General features: G+C 35.2%; 1 protein-coding gene across 2 annotated transcripts; it reads left to right on the forward strand.

Annotated features, from left to right (window-relative positions):
- The first annotated feature begins 7,566 nt into the window (after positions 1–7,566).
- KERA (keratocan) lies at positions 7,567–16,629 on the forward strand. Of its 2 annotated transcripts, XM_042017581.1 has the most exons (4): positions 7,567–7,655; positions 8,049–8,207; positions 9,772–10,666; positions 15,257–16,629. In XM_042017581.1, exons 3-4 carry the CDS (start codon positions 9,781–9,783, stop codon positions 15,427–15,429), a joined length of 1,059 nt encoding a protein of 352 aa, XP_041873515.1. In that variant the 5' UTR covers positions 7,567–7,655; positions 8,049–8,207; positions 9,772–9,780; the 3' UTR covers positions 15,430–16,629. The 2 variants fall into 2 exon arrangements, with proteins under 2 accessions (XP_041873515.1, XP_041873516.1); XM_042017582.1 differs by lacking the exons at positions 7,567–7,655; positions 8,049–8,207 and adding an exon at positions 8,214–8,422.
- Positions 16,630–17,806: the final 1,177 nt, after the last annotated feature.

Below are 17,806 nucleotides of genomic sequence, written 5' to 3' on the forward strand. Positions count from 1 at the left end.
TTCTAGGAATACTAGCAACCAATGGGGAACAATATCAATTTTAATAACCAGTTGTACATCTGAAGAATTTAGCATGACATTCATGTGGAAAATTTGTTTTTGGTTCCCATCCATAATTCCCATCCATAATGGTTCCCATCCATGATTCCATCTCCCATGATACAGGCTCTTAACTCAGCTGACATTTGGATATTGGTTCCATAGACAGAAACTGTGGAATCTTTCTTTCGATACCTTAGCTGACTTGTGCAAATCTGCTCCCATTCTAACACTTGTGATTTACTAAGTAGTGAAGTCAGAGATCCATCCCATCTAACTCTCCTGTGTGGGACAGCACTGGCAAACATGTTACCATCCTAGTGGACAGAATGCTCATGGAGGACATTTTGGTTCTGAATTTTTTTTCAGATTTAGACTAAAAAAGTTAAAAGACTTAGGTTAGGTTAAAAAACTTTCTATCTGTAAGAAAAGAACTTAATTGGTAGGCCTTAAGGCTTTCATACATAAATAACTCTCTTTTCTACTTAATCTGAACAGTTCAACACAGAGAAAGAAAAGGAGAGCTAACTGTACTTTAGGACACTCCTCACCTTGAAGGTAGAAAGGTCAGGTTCAAGTACCAGGGCAAATTATCACTTCATTATGTAAAGAAAAGCATCTTTAGAGGCTTAAACACTTTTTATCACACTGTACCAGGGTTCTGAGATAAGACTGTGACTGTGGGCTAAACAGGAAGTAACTGTGCCCATATCTACACACACTGGAACCACAAGAAGGATCCCATCTGTTGTCTCAGAGAGGTGACCTGCCTGAAGTGCCCAACTTGAATGAATTCAAAAGTGAGATTGATGTGCTCAAGGCTGTGCCCACTAAATAACATGAACACTTTGCTTTAAAAATTTCAGTTTGGATAGTTTAAGTTGCTCTCAGTTCCATGCTTTTGTGGACCCTTAAGGTTCTATCTGCTGGGTTTTTTGTTTGTTTGTTTATCCCTCCATTAATTTATAAAGGTATACATATATTATCAGGTGCTGAGGGTTTCAGTGGGCACCAAAATATCTGAAAATGTACATATTGCTACTCTTTAGTGTTATAAATCATGATGCTTTGTGGGTGTAACCTCTTCTACATATTTTGGGAGGTGAATTATCTTCCTCTTTGTAATTTGAATTCTTAATCTATAGATCAGGTAGCAGAATATTTTTAACAAGTTTTGATTACTGGAATGTTTTTAAAGAATAATCCCTCTTATGTAGTACCTCTGTGGTATAGTACACCTTTTTAATCTGAAATTGTTAAAGAAAAGCAGAAAAGAAAGTCTAATTAAGAAGGCAGTGAAGAAATTAGGGAAATACATGAGAGGAGAAATATTATTTATGATCCATATAACAGTATAGAAACAAAGGGATTTGGTCAAATGCACCTGACTTCTGAAGAAGAGGTAAACTTTATTTTGGAAAAAGTACTACTGTTCTGACAAAAGAGGGCAAAGCAAACTCATCTCATAAGGAAAGATATAAATGATCATGGAGCTTTTCATTTCTCCCAAGAAAGCGCTCTTTGGTGATATTTTGAGTTACAGTGTCTAAATCCACTGTTACAAGATGCTCAAAAATATTTTTTAAAGTTTGTGAAAAAACCCCTACATTGTTTAAAATGGTTGAATTTAACACACTTATTTGCCAGAAAACTTAACTAGCTGCTTAATACTAAAGAATTTGCTCACTTAAGTCTTCTATTCTTCATCAGACATGCAAAATCTGTCTTTACTCTGTGAGTCCTAGTGTGGGGCAATGCATACAAGACTGTTGTGGTATTTGGTCCACCTGATTAGAGCATATATTCAAATAATTTCAGATTAGAGCATATATTCAAATAATTTCAAAGACACTTTGGAACTTATTAAATAATACTTGTAAAATATGTATTTCTATTGATGATAATGCTTTCATTGAAACATGCATAATATTTCAGACAGAAGTACTGGAAGTCTTTAGAAATTTCATCTCTTATAAACTGATTTAACAATAAGCTGTCTTGAAGATAAACAATTATCAAATTTCATATTTCCATCATCTTTCCAGTATCACATAATGTGATTTTGCTATCCATCTTACTATGCGCACTGGTTTCCAAACTCCATGAACAAATGTTTCCTGAACTTCTTGTTCAGCTTTCATGATTACAGCCATTTTGCTGTCAAAAAAATAAACAGTAGGACTAATAAGTTCTCAAGATTGTGTGCAATACCGCACTGATTTAAAGACGAATTTGTGTAAAACGTGTACATACGTCAAATATGTAAAACATCTACATGTGTAAAAAATGATTTTTTTTTTTTTATTCAGGTTCCTAGGTTTGGGTAAGGAGAATCATCCCCTGCACTATTTTTATTCCCACCCTCGATTCAAAAAGAAGGAAAGGTATGTTGTTCCTAATGAAAATCACAGCCTTGAGCTGAGGTATATATTATACACAGAAAGCAGAAGGGAACTAAGCATTTACTGCTAGGATTCCCAGCTGTCACCATGAAGAGCATGGAATCATCTAAGAAAAGAGCAGGAAGTGTTAAAGAACATCCCTTTGATTACTTAGGGCTCTGGAGCACTGCATGGTTCTGGGACAGGGATGGACAATGAATTCTCCCTGGAGATGGGTTCCAGAGCTGTCCTCAAACAAATAGGTGGTGTCTGTTTGCATCAAAGTGCTGGGTGGTGAGGAATTTCATCTACACTGTAAAGACTTAGTTTCAACATGCTCCATCTGAAAGGATAATCAGTGACTGGAGTGGTCATGGTGAGTGAGATTTGAGCTTGAAGTCGGGACTCTGGAAGAAAACTCAAGTGCTTTGGGAAACGCCAGCTCTTGGAAACGATGACTGATATCGCAATTTAAGAAAATAAAAATCACATAGTTTAATGTTTAATTTCAGTATTTCCCCAGAGTATCTGCATTAAAAATTAGAACAAAAATGACTACAATTAATGGAAAATAAGACCTGAGTTTTCATATAGCTTATGCCATTTGGCTTTTCTTTCTAAATATTAAAAAAGCCCTGAACCTTGAATTTCTCATGTGGCAAAATCACTATAGCAGAGCATTACTATAAGGGGAATTTTTTTTTTTCATTAAGTTGTGGGAGTTCTTTTTTATGAAACCCTTGTCATTTATTTTAGAGGACAGAACTTCATATAAGTTTCAACTTCTGGTAATCTGTGGGGATCCAAAATGAAGATGAATTAAAATATTTTTGGACTTCTTTAACAACAGAAGAAAATAAGAAAACAGACGTTAACATAAATTAAGGATGAGGATATAATTAAATGATAGTGAAAACAGCTTGTTTTCACTATCCTTATGTTATCTCAGAATATTTAATCATTGATGATCTCTGTTTCAAACCTGCAGGTTTATAGAATGGGCATCCAAACACTAATACATGTTTTAATTTACCGTTAAGTGTCTGGAAAATATAAATCATCTAAATAGCCACATGTGGGCCAGTAACTCTATATATGTGTGAAATTGATAAATGCATGTTAGGTATTTAATTTAAGATACATTTAGCATTTTAAAAATCTAAACTTGCTACCCTGGGTAGCACAGATTTGTTTCAGTGTTGAAATTGTTGAAAGCATGAAAACAAACTAAAGTAAGAGATTGACAGCAACACTTACATTGTAGGTAAAGTAAACCTAGCAAGCCAAGACAAATACCAGATCTTGGCATTGTGTCATGGAACTTTATGGTGTCACTGTGGTAAAGAGTTCAAAACAGAGAGAAAGAGAACAGAGTGCCAAAAAATTACTTAATGAAGCATATTCAGAGGACCAGTATATTTCTCATAAAAGCTGAGCCCTTTTCCATAGTTGTTCTTTTCTGAAATGTGTTGCTCTACAATGATCTCTTTAAGCTAAGCTACTCAGTTCCCACTGTGGTTTTTTCAAGGGAGTGAAGTAGTGCAAAAAGTAAATCGCTAGAGTTTTGTTTCTGGACTTTTAGAATAGGATCTTATCTTCCTAAATCCTATATAAACAGGAGGTCAGGTGACATCTCCATTTAAAAAATTAAGCCGGTCAATGTGTTCTCCAGGGTTTCTTTAAGCAATGTATTCTGATCTAAACCGAAAGCTCCCCAGGTAAATTCCCTACACTTCATCTGCCTGCATATGCACAAAAAAATGCCTATTTAAATAAGAAATGCAATTTCTTCCACTGAGAGGTCTAAGTGGGTAATTCTAGGCTTTAGGAGTGGTGCAGCATTCCTGCTCCTAAGTCTGTTTTGTTTTAATTTCTTGTGTTCACTAGGAATGATGTAGAGTAAAATACATCCATAGAAGCAGGGTCTGGAGCATCTGGGCTGGTCCTTTGATCTGCCTGCAGTGTCCCTTGGGCTAGCCTGGAGGGCTCAGTCATCTGCTTTGTTTTAGACTCTTTGATCTTGTTGACCTTTTGAGGCTTTTTTTTTAAAGGAGCAGCAGATATTATTAATTGAGATATATCACCGTCTGGTGATCCGGGAACCGTTTGGAAATAGAAGTTTTGTCTTTTTGACTCTGGGTAAAACTCAGACCCACAATGCAGAAAGAGAGATGTCTATGTGCCGGTCATCAGGAGTGAAAGAAGCAGACTGAACCCTGAGTAAAAGTCAGAACCCCACTGAAGAAGTCTGGAGCTACCATTGGAGTATATGATGAAGGATACACAAACTGGGCTTACTGTCTTCAGATTTTGAAATGTTGCCTTTTCTCTAGTAATCATGAAGATAATTCAAGAGCCTGTTTCAGATGAACTGATTGTCCTGTGGAACAAGGCACATAGCTTTTTGGTAAAGTACTGCCCAAATTTAGGCAGTAGAGAGTGTGGACTGCAGCCTTTGCTAAATGGAGCAATCCACAGGGCTAATGAATAAGCTCTGCTTGCAGTATACTCTTGGGTTTGCTGGTGATGAACTATACACATGCTTGATGCTTAACAGACCTTGCTTCGAATTAAATCTGAGACATATGGCAGCCATTACTGAAAGAAAGCAATGCGTTTTTTCACTGTCAGCAACTCTGATGCTGAAACAGAGCAACAGCTCCAAACAACACTCCCAGTTGTCCATATCTCCTCCCAATGGGTCTTACTTTTTTACTCTTCAAGTCTTTCTCAAGGTTGTGAGCTGTTTTAGTTTCAAGCATGTACATTACTCTTCTCAAGGAGATGTTACCAACCCCTGCAGTTGTTGATGCGCCTCGCTTTTTAATATATTTTTAATACACTTTCTCTTGATTAACAGCATGGATTGAAAGGAGATATATGTAGTAAAATCCTGTATTAGCTTGAGACATCTTTCTCAAACTAGAACAATCCCAACAGTATCTTTTAGAAATTGTCTCCAAAATTCAGAGTGAGTATCGACAGTATTTTTACTGTAATATTTTTTACCAATTCTTTTTATTGCTGTCCAAATACCTTTCATACAGTTACTTTTTTGGGAGACTGTTCATGGTCTCAGGAGCACTTTGTGTTTCACTGATATTTGCCTTTGATCGCTCAGCTTCTCAAGTTAAAAATTACCTCATTAACACAAAATTCTTAGCTGTCTCTTACTGAAAATAAGGTCCTGGAAAGAGTCTCAGGTTGGATATGCAACACAAAATGTCACCCAAACCATTAGTAATTTTTTAAAATCTTGGCCATGGTCTTTTATTAGTCTGTAAAACTTTATCATCATATAGTCCACCCTTTAAATAGGAAATATTTACACCAGATGATGGAGGACTGAACAGAACAAATGCATGATATGTCCATAATCTTGAAGGTTTCATGGAAAGCAGGCTTTTTGCAAAGTCTGCTTAGACACCCACGTAATCACTTGTTTGTGCAGAGATATTTCAAAAATTTTTGAGCGCATGTGAGAATATATATTACAGTTGTCACACCCTTGCTTCCTGATTTTGAGGACATTTCTTGTCTATTTTCCCTGCTCTTTGTTTGCATCAGAAGAAATGGAAATTCACATTATTGAGAAAATCTTAGAAAACTTATTTTTCTGTTCTCTTCTCCTAATGAAGAACTCCTCCTTTGAATGGGATGGAAAGATGTGCTTGATAAGGATGAAATACCTGGTCTCTAAATCCACAAAGGGCAGATTGTGACCCCTTGCTGAACAGCATTTCATACAAATAGTACCACTGCCTGCCACAAGGTAAACAGCCAGTCCCTTTGCCAGGGACTGCTGTGATAACATAATGAATATCTGGACATGATTAGCAGGTAAATTCAGACCACCATGAAGCCTAAGATAAATCAACCGTTTTTGTTGTTGCTAGATGTAGACGTCTGGCAACATGCATTTAAGTGTGTCACAACAGATATCTGCCCTCAGGACTCACAATTTTAGACTCTCCAGTACAACATTCAGGATGGACTTGGCTTGTTCTTTAGTGACAAAGAGACCTCTGTGTCTCCATAGTCTCTCTACACACTTTGTGAAGATTTAGCAGAAATTCAAACCACTTTTATATTGCACTGCTTTTTGTTTACAAGAATCATAGACGCAACTTTCATGGTGAAACCTCTTAAGTGGCTCCCAACTGGACACACAACTATTTTAAACTTCACACAGGGGTGCCTCTGCCTCTCTCCATCTCCCATGGGTGGACTCCAGCTGACAAGCACCCTTGTCACTAGTGTGGGGTACTAGCTCTGCTGCAGGAGGTCCAAGTCTTAAACATTTCAAGTTTTAGGTGTTTAAAGTGACACTAATAATGAAATTTTTTTATGACTTTTGTCCTATAACTAGTACATCTGCTTAAAACTAGAACTTTTACTTTTAGCTATAGATGTAAATTAATTTAATCTGATTTAAACTATTAAAATAATCTACTTAGTATGCATGAAGGAAACAGTTTTATACATGCTTTGTAAGAAATCCCTAATAATCTTTAAAAGGTGTTGAAGGGCCTGGAGTTCTAGCAGAGTGAAACACTTAAGCACTTATTTTATTTTCAAGCACATAAATAATGCAAAAAATACTGATGGAAAGGATGCATTTTTTCCTAAACAAGAAACACGGCAGTACAAACATATACTCATGAAAAAAATTTATGACATATTTAACATTAGTCTTACTGAAGTCAGTGAAAGCTGCCCATGAATTTAAGGTTTGCTTTTCTTTTTTGTCTACTTTTTGTCTTTTCTACTTCAAAGCTTCTTTTGAGATATTCTGAATTTAAGAAGCAAGGTTTTAAAAATTATGAAAGAGGTTGTTACAGGCTTTATGGTTAAAATCAATCAGATAAAATTGAATTAAAGTAATTACATAACTAAGTTTTAAAACTAATATAACTCATTAAAAGTATCAGGATATATTTTATATTTTCAATATTTTTCATTAACTTTTCCCTTAAAATATGTATGTCATTGTTCTGGCTTTGAACATGGATAGTTTTTCTGATATGAAGTTGTTACTTTAAGTTTGGACTAAAAAGGAAAACAAAAATCTTCCAAAATACTTAATGTGAGAAATATGTGTCTGTCTTTGGAGAGCAAGTTGGCTGGAAAGAGTTTGCTTTAGATCAATGATAAAAGAAAATTGCAGGAGGCACTGGAGAGTATTATAACTTTGTAGAAATATATGTAAACAACCCTCTGAACAAAAAGGAAAAGGTAAGGTTTAATCTTTAAAGAACTGAAAAGATGTTATTAAAAAATTCTTAGCAAATGCTTTTGCTCTCTTCTTCTCCTAATCAAGAATTTTGTCTTTAAGTAGCATGACAGCATCTGCATTTAATAAAAATCAAATAAAATATTTCCGTAGAAACAGATGGCACTGGTTTTAATTCTTTGTGGCCAATTCAGGTATTATGAGAATGAATTATGATGTAAGTGAGCTTTGCATGTAAAGTGTCTTCTAACAAAAATTTTGAATAAATGTAGATTTTGGGTTACCTGTTTCATCTAGACCAGCTCTTATCATCTGATAGAACATAAAAAATCAAATGTCTTCAGCTCTGTGGCTGCTTGATATTGAGGCCAGGATTTCCTTTTTTTCCTGCCTAGGTGCTGAGGTGCCTTGGCTATTTCAGGGGTTAAAAGCTGTAACCACTGATGCGTATATATGAGGCCGTATTCCTAGAACACGGCTTGTAGCCTGACTCAAGCTATTACAGTCTAACAACAGGGACCAATAGAAAGAGAAGAAGATCCAAGAAGGCTGAGGTAAGCCCAAACTCTGAAGCAATGTCAAACTAGAAGCAATAGCTAATAAGGTGTGCATGGAAATACATCTGGGAATACTAGTATGTACTTCCAGTTTTATATGCTGCTAATTCTTAGGAGGACAGGAAACAAACACAGTGGTTAGCAGCCAAAAGCGGTGAATTTACAGTGATTTCTAACTGGCTTCAGATAGCTCCAGGATCCTGACTAACAAGGTAAATTGCTTTATATTTAATTTTTAAATGCTATTAAGGTTATGAATATTTACAGAGTAAGAAGGCTGCAAATTCACTGTGTAAAATATAAATGCTATTCTTTAGAAATACTTTATTTGTCCCTTTTTTTGGAATGCTTCCAGATAGCAGTTTCTGGGGCTGGAAAAGCTATAGGATACTGCACTTGTTGCTGCTAATAACAATGTTGAAAACTATTAAATTACTAAGTATCATATGCAGCAACTTAACTGAGCTCTTAACTTTACTGATGCATTAATCCTATGAGAGAATATACTTTTTATTTAAATACTATTTTTTGCCAAAACCAACCTCCTAATTTTGACCAGAAATTTCAGCTTTCAGTTGTTTGCCTCTACATTGCAAAATGCTTGTTAATCTTCTTGAGGCAGCAATCAAGATAAGAGAGTTTGTAAAGCACTGTTTTTGTGCTACACAAATATTTCCTTTTGGAGTAAATTATCTGTGATGATTTTTTTCATCATTCAGTGGTGAAAGAGGCTAAAAAAAAGCCAATAATTAAGTAGGAAAAATAGTTTGAAGGTGCACTAGTGTATATGAATAATTTGGTTAGGATTTACTTTTTGTGGACATTTGTTAAGACTTATTTTTTGTGTCGTTTAGATCAGGCATTTGGTTTTGTCTGTTTGCTTTAGGGAAGGAAATTTCTAACTTTGGATATGAGAGAGTGAGGCAGGGAATGGATTAGTCAAACATATTCCCTCCAAGCGTTTTAAGAACATGCCCAACAAACAGCTGTTAAAACAGTATTTGATCTCCGACTTTTGAATGAAGACAAAAGACCCTAGAAAATCTGATCCAGATGCCATTATAATTTAAGAGAGAGCAAAAACAGAAAAGGGGCTATGATTGATTTTAAAAGGAGGAACACTGAATACAATAGTATTTATATCATTGATATATATGGTAATGATATCTTTTCTGAAGATTATTCATTATATAATGTAGATCAGAGGTCTTTACAGGAAAACTTACACAAATTTAAAAGAAGCACTGATTTATTGTCTAAAAATGATCCATATTTTCATAGTCTTTGAAATGACACTTGTATGAGCATCAGTTAAGCTCGTAGCCAATGTGGAGTCTAAGCTGAATCAGGTAAATGTTTATCAACAGATAGCACTGAATCATTTATACCTCTTACATTACTTTTCAGTTTTTCCTTAACATGCCATGGATAATACCCTAGAGGACAGAATTTAGCTGTTTATAAAGGAAATATTATTTTATATGCAAAACTGTTTTGTTAATCTAGTATTCTGCTATGGAGTTTTGTTGAGAAACAGCTAATTTTTTTTTCCCCTTCCAAGGCAAACACAATGATTCTAAAAGTCTATACAAGCCTTTTGCTCTTATTCTTGGTCAATTCTGTGTGGACTCGAACTGTGAGACAAGTTTATGATGATCTGGGTCTTGACCATTGGTCTCACTATACTTCTGAGTGTCCACAGGAGTGCTTTTGTCCTCCTAGTTTCCCCAATGCATTATACTGTGATAACAAAGGACTAAAAGAAATACCTCCAATTCCAGCAAGAATTTGGTACCTCTATCTTCAAAACAATCAAATTGAAACACTTTCAGAGAAGCCTTTTATGAATGCCACTCATCTGAGATGGATAAATCTGAACAAGAATAAGATCACAAATGGTGGCATTGAGAGTGGTGTGCTGAGCAAGCTGAAAAGACTGCTTTACTTATTCCTTGAAGATAACGAATTGGAAGAGGTGCCTGCCCCATTACCAGTGGGTCTGGAACAGCTAAGGCTAGCTAGAAACAAAATCTCCAGAATCCCAGAAGGAGTCTTCAGCCGCCTGGAAAACCTTACCATGTTAGACCTGCACCAGAACAGTTTGTTGGACAGCGCTCTTCAAAGTGACACCTTCCAAGGACTCAACAACCTTATGCAACTCAACATAGCAAAAAATTCACTCAAGAAAATGCCTTTAAGCATTCCAGCTAATACACTGCAGCTGTTTTTGGACAACAACTCCATCGAAGTTATACCAGATAACTACTTCAGTGCAATACCCAAAGTGACTTTCCTTAGGCTGAACTACAATAAATTGTCTGATGATGGTATCCCTCCAAATGGGTTTAATGTTTCATCTATTCTAGACCTACAGCTGTCTCACAATCAGCTCACTAAAATTCCACCAATCAATGCTCACCTTGAGCACCTTCATCTTGATCACAACAAAATCAAAAGTAAGTATGTATTACCAGTGTGGGAACCTTCAAAACGATATTTTAAAATGTCTATTTAACTATAAAAATACTCTTTGAAGTAAAGTGATTAAAATTATAGAATCATTGAATAATTTGGGAAGGAAGGGACCTCTAGAAGTCATTTTTTCCAACCTTCCTGCAATAAGCAGGGACATCTTCAACATGATGAGATTTTTCAGAGCCCTGTCCAGCCTGACCTTAAAATTTGCCAGGGATGGGCAGCTGCCACCTCTCTGAGCAAAATGTTTTAGTGTTTTACTGATTTTACAGCATATTTGTCCTACTAAGATTTATGTCCTCAAAAGTTTTCCATTTTGTGTAAGTGAGATAAGGTTTTGTATCTAAGGCAACAGAAGCCTATTGGTTTTCATAGTTTCACGTCTAGGACTGTTTCCAAATTCAGCCGGCTGTAGTGGGGATGTGGTTAGGAACATCAAATACTCTATATAATGAAATTATATGCTCAGTAAATACTTTTTTTCATACCAAAAGCCAAAATAAAACTTTTTATTTACCTCTGCACAGAAGGAAGCCAAGTTTCTGTATTATCTTCCTTTCATGGTGATTTAATTGAATACATGGTCCCTTACCAGTCTTTTGGGCCACTGTAGTTCACAAATATACTAAAAATAATGGTTTGGCTTTTGTATGAAACAACGACCTATGAAAGGAAGATACCTATTAATAATTTACATTTGTTCACTGCATCTGGCAAAATAAATGTATGAAATCATGCAAATAAAAATAAATTTTGTGTAACTGGCACATATTTAAGTGGCCTGCAAGAATTCTAACAGTTAATCAGTGTTAAAGCTTATGACAGATGTTTTTTCTGAATATATTTAATTGCCCCCTGGTTACAAAGGGATTTATTTTAATTGCTTCACTGCAAGGCCTCAGGTGCAGACTTTATTCTGTCACTTTGAGTGGACACAAAATTGAAATCACTGGAATGTAGCCTGTCCAGTTTAAGAGCAGTTTTGTGCATAGGTAGTATTTAAAGAGCTGTCCAGTTCTCTTCCTTCCCTGAATAAATTTGACAAAGCTTAAGACCATGAAAATTAACTTTCGTTGTGTATGTAAACTCAAATCTCACGTTCCAATGACACCTGAGTACTTGTGGAACTAAATCATGATAGCTTTCCACAAGCCTTGTATTTCTTAATGCCTTTACCACTTTCCAAAAATCATTGTCAACTCAAGCACAAAACTGACTTTAGCAAGAAAAAAAAAGAAAAAAAGAATTCTTAGTAACTGAATATAAAATAGTTGCAACCTGATACCTTAAATAAAAACCAGGTATTATATAAGGCACATTTCACCACATAGCATAATAGTTCAAGAGGTAAGGGGTAATGGTGTAGTCTTCTTGAGACTTTGCTCTAATAGATGATATCTCAAAGGGCCTTTGGGATTGCAAACAAGGAATGGAATCCCATCAGGTCAGAGTAATAAGACATGACATTATTTCTGCAGATTGATTTTGTCTTCTTAAATCCAGATCAGTCATTATTTTAAGATAATCAATGAAAAAAATTGAAAGAAAAATAGCTGTAAAAAAAAAAGATGGGATCTGGTTTCTCCACAAAAGAGTCCTTCTGAAGGTTTACTTTTATGTGTGCAGTACAAGCCCTTTTTATAATATTAGTTTTCAGGTATTCCCTCACAACTGCAAATCACTGCTTTATTTCCTATTGGTGAGTTGTTATTGCAAGAGTTCAGACATCAGCATTTTTATGAAAATACCATTTGTCTATGTTTTGCTGTATGTTATTTTGTAAGATTAATTCTCTCTATGAGTGCACAGCCTCATTTCTCTGGAGACCATTTATGAAGATATAAGGCCTTCTTCTGAAGCCCAGGACAGCCAATGATAGCCTCATCATTTGTCTCAGTGGAACAAGAATTTCACCTGCATTCCTTCCCTAAGGATCTAGTCCCTTCCCTAAGGCTCTCAACACACAGAGGAAAAATTACTATTCTAATTTGGGAAGTAGAACCAACTTAAAACCAAAACTAATTATGGCTCCAACAGATTTGCACCACATTTATTCCATGGCATTTTAAAACACACATGCCAACATATTTACCTAGGAGCCTTATGAGGCTCTGGGGAGCTGTTAAATAGTGGAAAAGAGAATGTTAAAGTAAGCAAAGACAAGCTATGAAATGATGATGTAGAAAGTGAGCAAGGGTAAGCAGGTGGTATTACAGTGCTATCAAAGACGAAAGGGAGCAAACAGTAAGTTCCCCTAGAAGAATAACAGGAGATTGAGATAGATACTCTGAGATAATATTATTCCACATGTAGAGAAAGGGAGAAATCCTTGGGTCAACGACCTACATTTTGTTTCTAAATTATAAGTTTCACTGGAAAAAAAACAGGATCTCCTGCAGTTCTTCAGCAGACATACAGTATTAGCCATTTAGGAGAACCTCTTTTGCAGTTTTCCCTTATAGCAGCTCAGGGGTTTTATCTTTCAATATTTTATAACGTAACAATTCTGTTGACAAGCAGTTGAATTAATCTTTTTCGAATAAACTATTCCAGATTTTTTAATCAAAAAAAGTCGAACAGACCTCCTACTCAATTGATGGAAAAGGGTACACTATTGCATAGGGAAACTCATCCCATGTTAAGGAGATGTCAGTCCCCTTTTGGAAGCATTCATCTCTCTCTAGAGTTTATAAACAGAGTCCAAATGGTTTACTTAGACTGACAGTTAACCTCTACATGGATCAGTTTAGGCAGGGTGAATTGTACCTGTGGAAGGAAAGACCTGTTCCTCCTGCTTAAACAAAATTCATTAATATATCCATGAAGAGGGTTAAAAGAGAGAAAGAGAGAGGCTTTTACTCCCCTGATAGTTTGGGCAGGATTTACTGTTTATGGGAAGAGAACAATAAAACCCAAACCACTTCATACCACACATCATTAGGAAATAACTTCTTCCTAGGTGGCCTGTGGTTAGATAACTGCTGCCTCACTTCAAGGCTGGAGTAATTAACCCAGTGAAAAGGAGTGCAGTGAGATAGTTTCTAGGTCAGAGAAGACAGAGATTTAGGATGCACTTGAAGCCATCTTGTCTCTATGAACAGTAGTGCTGACCAAACAAAGCAGATATTTTCTGCTACATAGTGTTGACTCACCTAAAACTTTTAATAGCTGCTTTCATAATGAAAATTCTCAAGCTTTCTGTGTTGCAAATTCACACATAAAAATAAGTTGTGGCTTGTTTCTTCCAAGAATATAAAAAACTTTGCCAATATTAATCAAATTTCACAAGATAGACAAATACATTTTGATATCACAGATACAACAAAAGTTTCAGGCCTTGGCCAACTGGATGTATTTATCTAGTTTCCATGACAAAGATCAAGTCCACTCCCAAGATGTTGCAAACATCTGGGCAGTTTTTCAAAATAGAATGGAGGAAAAAAAAATAAAAGTAAGCTATGGGAAAAAAAAGTAAGTTATGTTGTTATTTTTACATCATAACATTTATCTGATATTGGGGGTTGTAGTCAGAAGACTTGTGCATGGTATCATTACTAAATATAAAGGGAGAAAATTTTTTTTCCTATTTCTTTGTTCATAAAAATTGTGTTGAAAAAAATCTGTTACATACACATTCTCCATTCACTTTTCTTCAGTTGGTCTGGGACCAAGGTCCTCAAGCAGTCAGACCAACCAAAAAATATAATTTGGTCAAAGGAATTTGACGTCTTTGGTAAACAAACACCACTTCAGTGTTTTCACAAGACCTTTCTGAGGCTGAAATAGGGAAGCAGCTGCCTGACTATTTAAAAACTGAAGACAAAATATAAAAAGCATTTCAACCAAGTGATGATGCAGGGGTAACCTAGAGGAGACAATGTAAAGAACCCAAGCTATTCAACACTTACAAATATGGGTAATGATTGAAACCATAGTTTCAAATTTTATCTGTACAGAAATGAACTATGTGTGATGTATACAGAATTTTAAGTATTTGTTGGCTTTCAGATTAGAAAGAAAAATATCCCATTGCACAAGTTATATTCCTGCAATTAAGACCAACTCTACTGAATAGTGTGAGAGAACAGAAAAGTACAGATGTTAAAAGTTACAAACACTATACTAAACGTTCCTCTGATTCAATATGGTCATTGTTTTGAATGCAAGATCTTCATTAGGGAATATTATCAACCTAAAATTAATGCACTGTCATTGAAGTAAGATGTTCAAAATCCCTCAGCAGTAATATTGTCCTCCTCACTCAGAGTGTAAAGAGCTATTTCTCAGTGCATACCATGTCGTTGTCTAAATTAGTATCCTCTTTTTCCAAGGTTAAATTATGCATCTAGTGGCCTTTTTTCATAATTGCAGCACAGTAAACATGTGATTCACTGTTCTAAATCACCTTATATTATGATGCTTTTTTGCTCCATCCACAAAGTAGTTAAATGTTAACAAAAGCAACAGTCTCACATGCAAACATCAGTGGAAGTTTACTTTATTTGTGTCCTAAGTGAATTTAACCTTCATGAATTTTTCCATAACCTAACAATGTTGATCTATATTTTCAGATGTCAATGGGACTCAAATATGCCCAGTTTCCATTGCCTTAGAAGAAGACTATGGTCATTATGGCAACATCCCTCGCCTCCGATACCTTCGTCTGGATGGAAATGAAATTCAACCTCCAATCCCACTGGACATCATGATTTGTTTCCGACTACTTCAAGCTGTTGTCATATAAAGATATTGCAGAGTCACTCTTGTACTCTGAGAGTGATAAGATACAAGTCTTGCTGGAATGAAACTTGTTCTAAGTCATGAATCAAGAAGTAACAGCTTTATTTGACTTTAATTTTTTTCTTTGCTTGTATCTTTTCTACAACTGAAAAGGCTGTTCTTTCAGAAGAGATTTTGTATGGACCTGAAACATGTGCTTAACACCTTACCCTATAAATTCCTAATGTGAATATATTGAAAATCATCATTGTAAGGTCCCAAATATTCCAAAGAAAATTCTTGCCTACTACATCTTTCTTTACTACATTGTCAAATGTGACAATGCCTACCCTGCTAACATCATTGCTATAGACAAATTGTATGTCCTTATTTTGTTATATAGTAACTAACACAATGAATTTGGGTGCACTTGGCCAAATGCATATGCTAATAAAATCATGAGCTGCATGATTACTAGTTATCAGAACTGCCACTGACATTTCAGATAGTGACTTGTGGCGAATAACCACTTAACATGCAAATAACCCATAAATTGCTGTCATCTTTTGAAGACTAATACTTTTAAGGCAAAAAGTATGTGAGGCTTAGCATCCAAAGAAGTATACTGAATATATATAATTGTAGGGATTCATTAAGTGAGTTTCAGGACTGGAATAAACTGATCCAACTCAAATCCAGGGACAAGAGAACATGAGATGTAATCTTGTTCTCTCAAAGTCCCAGTTTTCTGCTGTTTTATTCCATTTCTAATTTTGACACCATTTCTTTCTGCAGCTTAGTTTGCAGAGAAATACAACCAAGAATAGTAATGATTACATATTTCGTGGACTAGGTACTTCATAAAAATTTGAATGGCTAGTTAATACAATGGTGATGAAGAGAAAATTAAGAAATTAAGCAATACATCCTCTCCCAATTATTTACTGAACTAGGCAAGCACTTGCATAGGAATTGTATCAATTAAGCAAACACAATCAACTCAGAGCAGTATTCAGCAAACTGCTAACTCACATATATGCACACAATAATATTGGATTTTAGAGAAGTCCAGGTAATTTGAACATGATACATTAACAACTCACTAACAAGGGAGATACCAGAAGGCAACTTTTTATGAAATATGCTTGATTTTATCAAATATGGTTGATTTTTTTCTATTTTATAATATTGGCATTTCAATAAATGACTTGAATATTAGAGTCAACTATTGACTGAGAGAGTATGACATTCTTATTTCTGCTAGCCAGCACAACAGGCAATCCATCAGTCATTATTTTAGTCTTCTTGCATTTCTAGATAAACGCAGTTAGTTGTTCATTGATGTCTTGCATCTATTGATAATATTTTAAGACTGACCTCAGTAGTAAGCATTTAAAGACCATGCATGTGGTATAATTTTTGCATTGAAGATTAGGTATTTTCTTAAAAGTAGATTTTTAAAAGTGTTGAGAACTACAGTTTCTAACAAACAATCCTTTTTATCTGAAAATCAGTCCTTATTCTACTCTGGAGAACTTGTGGAAACAACCTAGTATAGAAACCCAGTATAGAATTAACCCATTCAGAAATCCTATCGCAAAGCCATTTACTTTTGTTGTTCTTTTTATGTGATTGCTGAGAATCTCTTGCCCTTCCAGCAAAAGTATTTTCTGTACCTCTGTGTTCACCCTATATAAAAAAAATACAGATTTTAAAAGTCTTTACAATATGTATGCATGTCATCTAAGTTCTTTACTCAGTAATATAATAGTAATTTATTTTTGAAAAAAAATTATGTGACAATACTATTAATTAGATTATAACATCTATTATGTTCTGGTCTTGGAAATTAATTTCTGCTTTAAGCAAAAAACAAGTACATTTACTCCAGAATGAATATTCAAAGGCATATATGCATATTATTAATATAATTTATAGTTCTAATCATACAGCAAAGCACCTTGAAGGTCCAGTAAAAAATTATTACCTTTGAGGTACCATATACACATTAAAGAAGAAAAGACTAAACCTTCCCCAAAGAGATGTCAAGCTTACATAGAAGAGAAGTTGAAATGTAAAATCATAAAAGGGTACTAGAGCATCAAGGTACTCCATTTTCTGGATAGGGGCCATATTATGTGATGGGATCAGAAGCACAAGATCTGATGAAATAATTTTTAACAGTTATTTTTATCAGCTGTACTGCTATTTGTCCAATACAGTGTAATTTGGAAATCATTATAAATCAGTCCTTCAAATAGTCAGTACTTTCCTATGGAACAATTCTAGAACACCTGCAGACTGATGCTCAAGATTTGTCTCTGTCAAATCCCAGTTAATCTGAGTGAAGAGAAGAATTCTATTGGGATGAAGATCTGCTGCTGCCAAGTGCTCTGTACTCT

Source organism: Corvus kubaryi, unplaced genomic scaffold (assembly GCF_017639235.1).
Source record: "Corvus kubaryi isolate FWS band 111438036 unplaced genomic scaffold, C.kubaryi_AGA036_p1.0 137, whole genome shotgun sequence".
NCBI lineage: Eukaryota > Metazoa > Chordata > Aves > Passeriformes > Corvidae > Corvus > Corvus kubaryi.